A 6,275-nucleotide genomic window follows, 5' to 3' on the forward strand; every position below is an offset into this window, starting at 1 on the left:
TGACTGATTGAATCCCAGAAATTTTGATTTTTGTGAAACTGTCTAGTATTCATGAAGTTATGGTTAAGCAGAAATGATTTTTTTAGTAAAAAGAGGAAAAATTTAGAGAAAATTACTTTTAACTAGGACTAGTTTTGATTTTAAACAAATTTTATGAAGAAAATAATGCTAGAATAGCTCCAGAATTGGTTAGAAAATATTAAAGTTATGGTGACTTCACTGAAGGTCACATTTCATAACTTGAAACTTCACCTTCAAGTCGCTTGCACCACCTGTAAACCTGAATATGTTTGACTCAAAATTTGAGATTTCCTTTATTATGTTATTTTAATTCAGAAGAGAACACGAATTCGGAAATCTCCGAACCTGATACGGAACCACTAGGTGGTCAATTTTGCTTTAGATAACTACTGATATTTTTTTAATATTGCGTCCATCATTGAAGGCCCCTTTCCAAAATTGATAAACTTGTTATTAAAATACAATGTGCCCTGTTCAAATGTGAATTTGATTCACGGTACATGTTTCTGACCTTCTACAAACACTTTTATCCCAAGACCAGCTTTCATATCACTTCGAAATGGCAATGCTCACTATTGTGTGCTTGGCTTTATCATCGATTCAAATATACCGTCAATGCCCAATAACCACACCATCGGTTAACGATTATTACGCATTCAAATAACTCACTCGCCAATGCCATTCGATCGATTTATCGGTCGGTGCATTCTGGCTGGTGCCACAAAAAGGGTGCTACTTATGAAACGATCGTAAACAAATCGATGTTCCTACACTAAAAACATGTTTTCGTGATTTTTTCCCAAGCAATCATTTCGTAAAATAAAATTTTGCTCTTGTAACACCATTTTCCTTGTCCATTGGAGATATCTGTTTTTGAAATATTCGTGAAATACGCAAATCTCATCATGAATAATAAGAATATGTAGTGTTATGAAACTGGCTGTTTGTTCAATGAAATGTTTTTTTATAACTGAATTGTTTCGTAGACTCATTTTGTAGAAAATCTCAGGACTATCGTATCTTTTGTAAAATGTGTAAAACCCTATGGTCGTATGCACCAAAATTTTCAAAGTACGCACTGTTGTTGCAAAGGATTGGTGATTGTTTCTTATTACGAAGTTGATTACTGTTGCAGAAAAATACTAACAATATCGTGGATCAAACAGACGATTTAATTAAATAAAACAAATTTTATTTGCAGTGTACCAACCGGAATGGACGCGTGCTCAACAGCCATCGGCCTCGCTCTTAAGTCTCGTCATAATCGTAAGGTGACAATGGCCACGAAATGCTGCACTGCAATACACTACGAAGTGCATCCAGAAGGTCATAAAAATGACAATATATATGATGTGCGTTTAACATGCTAAGTGATGGCCCGATGATGGAGCCCCGAGTTTCAATACGACCCGACCACTTATGACAATGGGCAATAAAGTTACGGGGAAATTGGTTGTCGAAAATGGCGAAAACACATTGGAGAAGTTTAACAACGGATAAAGTGTGTGTTTTTGAGCATTGAAGAGTGTGTATGCTGAATCGATTAATTACCTGTAGCTATAGATGTCGGGAAGTCCAAATCTGAATTTCCCCATTAAAGAGTTATCCCCGGCGGAAATTTCCAATTGCTTATCTGGGTAGATTGGTTGACGAAGCTTACTGAAGTGGGTAGATTTGGGTACGAATCAATTTTCGAACTAATACGGGGTCAATCTTTCTCATGAAACGTATTCGTAAAATTGTTTTCATCGCTCGACATGCGTTACTTTTTATGCTGAAACAGTCCACAATGAAGCGTTTCGTCGTAGTTTCGTTCGTTTTGAATCTGGTGCTCGCCTTGGCTCAACAGAACCAAGACTACGTTATTGGAGCAGAATTACTCAACCGACCAAGTGCCACCTCGAGTGATAGTGATAAATTCTCCTGCCCAGAAGCGCACCCGTTTGTCGATTGCAGCTGTATGCACGCCATCATCGATTACGAAATTCAGTGTCCAATTGTGAACCCGGAAATAATCGTGAAGATCAAGCCGGAAGCATATGCCCAAATACAGTGTTACGACCGGCACGATCTTAGTGTTTTGCCGAGCCTAAAGTCAGGGAATACAACGCAAGTCAAAGTGATTCATTGTCCGCTGCCGGAAGATAAATCGATTCTGCAACTGGTTAGTTTCCTGGGAGTGGAAAATGTGAAAGATTTTTGGTATCAAAACTACGGAAAAAGTGTTGAAGTGCAACTGAGTAGATCGCATTTTGCCGGAATGCAAGGCCTTGAAAAACTATTTCTCAGTGCCGGCATAGACTACATCCAGCAGGACCTGTTTACTGATTTGAGAAATTTAAAGTGGTTAGTGTTACAAGGAAATAATCTTACGCGATTGGGAAATGTGTTTAATAGCCTGATTGACTTGATTATACTGGAACTTGGAGCGAATCAGATAACTGATCTAGATGCAGGATTCTTGCAAAAGCAATCCAAACTGCGGCATCTGAATTTGTGGCACAATGAAATTCGAAAAGTTTCAAAAGATATGTTTCGTGGAGCAGAGTCACTCGAAGAGCTAGATTTGTCCGTCAACTTAATCAAGTATCTAGAACCAGATGTTTTTGATGAGCTGCCTCTGCTATCTACACTGAACCTAGGTTTCAATCAACTTCAGAGTATTCCGAAGGGTTTACTTTCTTCTAATCACCTCATGAAGGAATTCAGGATGATAAATAATCAAGGGCAAATGGATGTTCTTCCGGATGAGCTGTTTGGAAATCTACCAAACTTGATCACCGTGATACTCAGTCGAAACAGGTTCTTTGAAATCCCATCCTCGTTATTCATCGGATCTTCAGCTATTCAACACATCGACCTTAGCTACAACAACCTACGATTCCTTCCTGAACAACTGCTACGTGATCAACATTGGCTACAGCACCTCAATGTAGCTAACAACAGACTAGAAATTATACCCGATGAACTATTGGAGAACACATCTGAACTTACATTTCTTGATTTGTCATTCAACCGGCTGCAGAACATCTCAGCCAAAGCTTTTGCATCGCTGGATAAACTCATTGAGCTCCATCTAGAGAACAACGGAATTCTTGAAATTGATTTGTTTGCCTTTTCTGCTGTCGGAAATTTACAAAGTCTTTTTCTACAAAATAATCATCTACAGTATGAAGACAGCACGGACAAATCTCCATTCCAATATCTGAACAACTTACGTGTTCTAAATCTCAAGAACAACAGCATTAGTGCCATCCTGCACGACTGGAACTACAACGCTCTTCAACTCCATGAACTGGATCTAAGCCACAACAAATTCACCCGGTTGACCTATCTCAATCTTCACTTCATATCCCGGGACATCCGGATTGACCTCACGCACAACCAAATCTCCCGAGTCGACATGAGCGGTTTTCGTATTCCATCAGCTTCCAAACAACCCCGCAAAACGGGAAAAATCTGGGTCAACCTCAACGCAAACCCACTGGATTGTAGCTGCAGTGCATTATCGTTCATCCAGTACATCCAGGACCCCAGCTCTTCCGTTCGACGAATTCAGTTTTCCACAAGAGAGCTCCATTGTCTTGCACCGGAGAATCTCAACGGCACAAAAGTGTCCATAGTTCCACTTGCGGATCTCACATGTCGATTGGATCAACCAAGGTGTCCCGAAGAGTGCCACTGTTCCCAACGACCGATCGACCTCACAGTTGTTGTCAACTGTACCGGCCGGGGTCTCATCAGGATTCCACAACTACCGCATCCGGAAACCTTCGGATACAGTTCCATCGAGCTGCACATCGACAACAACTCAATCAACGAACTTCCCACCGAAGGCTTGTCTGCAGTATCCATGCTGTTCACTCGGAACAACTCCATTTCTCAACTGAAAAACCTTCCGAGCAATCTCCGAGTTCTAGATGTATCTATGAACCGCCTAACAACACTAGACGCCATCACCATTCAAGCTCTCAACGGCAGCCTTCCGCTGGAACGACTACACCTAGGTTCGAATCCGTGGCAGTGTGACTGCAGCTCTGCGCCCTTCCTGGACTTTGTCCAACAGACTTACCAGCTGATCGCTGACACAATCCACATCACATGTCCAAACGGCCAGCGACTCGTTGCCTTCTCCGTCGTAGAACTGTGCAAGGAACGCTGGATCATGATCGTCGCCGTATCACTCAGCATTCTAGTCCTAGGCCTCTTCGTCGGAATTTCAACCGCCCTCTGCTTCGCTTACAACAACGAAATCAAAATCTGGCTCTTCAAGCGCAATCTTCTCATGTGCTGGGTCACCGAGCAGGAAGTGGACAAGGACAAGCAATTCGATGCGTTCATATCGTATTCGCATCACGACGAAGACTTCGTAGCGAATCACCTGGTGCCGACGCTGGAGCAACCACCGATGAACTTCCGAACGTGTTGGCACGTGCGCGATTGGACACCCGGCGAGTTGATAACCGAGCAGATGACCCAATCCATAAGTGAGTCGCGGCGGACAATCGTGGTTCTGTCCAAGGGTTTTCTGGAATCGGTGTGGGCCCGAATGGAGTTCCGAACGGCGCACTTGAACTCAATCGCCGAGAGACGATCCCGGGTAATTGTGATCCTTTACGAACACTTTGGGGACATTGAACAGCTGGATGCAGACTTGAAGGCATACTTGAGGACCAATACGTACATTAGATGGGGTGATCCATGGTTTTGGGATCGGCTGCAGTACGCAATGCCTCATGCTCCGAGGATCAGAGGCGTGAAGGAGCTGCGGTGTGCGAGGAGCTACGAGCTTGGGTTGTTCGAAGACCGGATGGAGATGTCCAAGTCGCAAATTATAGCTTACGATGCGTTTCGAGGGTACCTGAATCCGACATTGAGCCGTTCGATAGGAAGGTCACTGGAGGAGTTCGACGGAGATGGAAACTTTGAAGGGGTGGATGCGCTCGACAGTAGATGTTTCGATGAGCTGATCATTATCATAACTAAAGAAAGTGAAGTGTAGTTTAGGGATACGAAAAGCTGAATTACTGTTTTCATGAAGACTGAACATTAGAATAAGAAATTGATAATTACAATAAATACTGTAAAATAAAATCTTACGTATACTATTATTTCGAAAAGAAATCGTTCCACTTTGTGTTAAAAACAAAGCAAATAAATCGTCCCGAAAATCACCAAATCTGCAAGAATTCCCTTAGGGATAGTGCAAGAGTTCTACTTAAGTATGCTATAATTTAATTTTAAAATGTTCAAAATATTCGTTCCTTGCGTGAATCCTGTTTTGGATTTTGCAGTTATTCCGTATTGGATACTGTATGAATCCGTTCCAGATCATATCAACCATCTTGTTTCAGGTTCTGCCAAGATTCGTGTTTAAATTCGGTCCAGCTTCATTCAAGAATCCTGCTCCGGATTCTGTCAAAAGTTTTGTTCTGGTTGAACGAATTTCTAGCCTCCAGTCTTTAATCCTTAATTAAAACAGTGTTTTACTACTGTCCGACGCTTCGCAGAAAAACACTGTTTTAATTAAGGATTAAAGACTGCAAGCCAGAAATTCCTTCAATTATCATGTTTTGTTCTAGATTCTCCCTCTCCAAATTTCGTCAAGGAATGAAATTCTAGGTTCTTGCAGTGTTCTTGATCCAGACTTTGTCATGAATCTCGTTCAAGATTTTGTCAGAAGTCTCATTCAAAGTTCATCATTCATCAAAAATCCTGCTCTGACTACTATCACCATTCCAAGTTCTGCCATAAAATACGTTTCTGCTTCTGCCAAGTATCCCGTTCTGGATTCTGGAAAAATCCTGGTTTGAGTTCTGCTTTTTGGTATTCTGCACAATTTCTTTCCTGGATCATTAGAGAAAACTGTTTCGAAATTTCAAAAAAAGGCGCTCAGAATTCCACAAAAATCTAGCTCCGGAAACTGCAAGAATTCTCCATTGATTATGGATTACAGATTCTGCATGAATCCTGTTCTTTACACGAATCATAACAACAAACAAGAAGACAAGAAGACAAGAAGACAAGAAGACAAGAAGACAAGAAGACAAGAAGACAAGAAGACAAGAAGACAAGAAGACAAGAAGACAAGAAGACAAGAAGACAAGAAGACAAGAAGACAAGAAGACAAGAAGACAAGAAGACAAGAAGACAAGAAGACAAGAAGACAAGAAGACAAGAAGACAAGAAGACAAGAAGACAAGAAGACAAGAAGACAAGAAGACAAGAAGACAAGAAGACAAGAAGACAAGAAG

General features: G+C 41.4%; 1 protein-coding gene across 1 annotated transcript; it reads left to right on the forward strand.

Moving 5' to 3' along the window:
- Window positions 1-1,741: 1,741 nt before the first annotated feature.
- Window positions 1,742-5,115, forward strand: LOC5578273 (protein toll). Its single transcript, XM_021838618.1, has one exon. It carries the CDS (start codon window positions 1,742-1,744, stop codon window positions 5,021-5,023), a length of 3,282 nt encoding a protein of 1,093 aa, XP_021694310.1. The 3' UTR covers window positions 5,024-5,115.
- Window positions 5,116-6,275: the final 1,160 nt, after the last annotated feature.

This window comes from Aedes aegypti, chromosome 1, assembly GCF_002204515.2.
Source record: "Aedes aegypti strain LVP_AGWG chromosome 1, AaegL5.0 Primary Assembly, whole genome shotgun sequence".
Taxonomy (NCBI): Eukaryota; Metazoa; Arthropoda; class Insecta; order Diptera; family Culicidae; genus Aedes; species Aedes aegypti.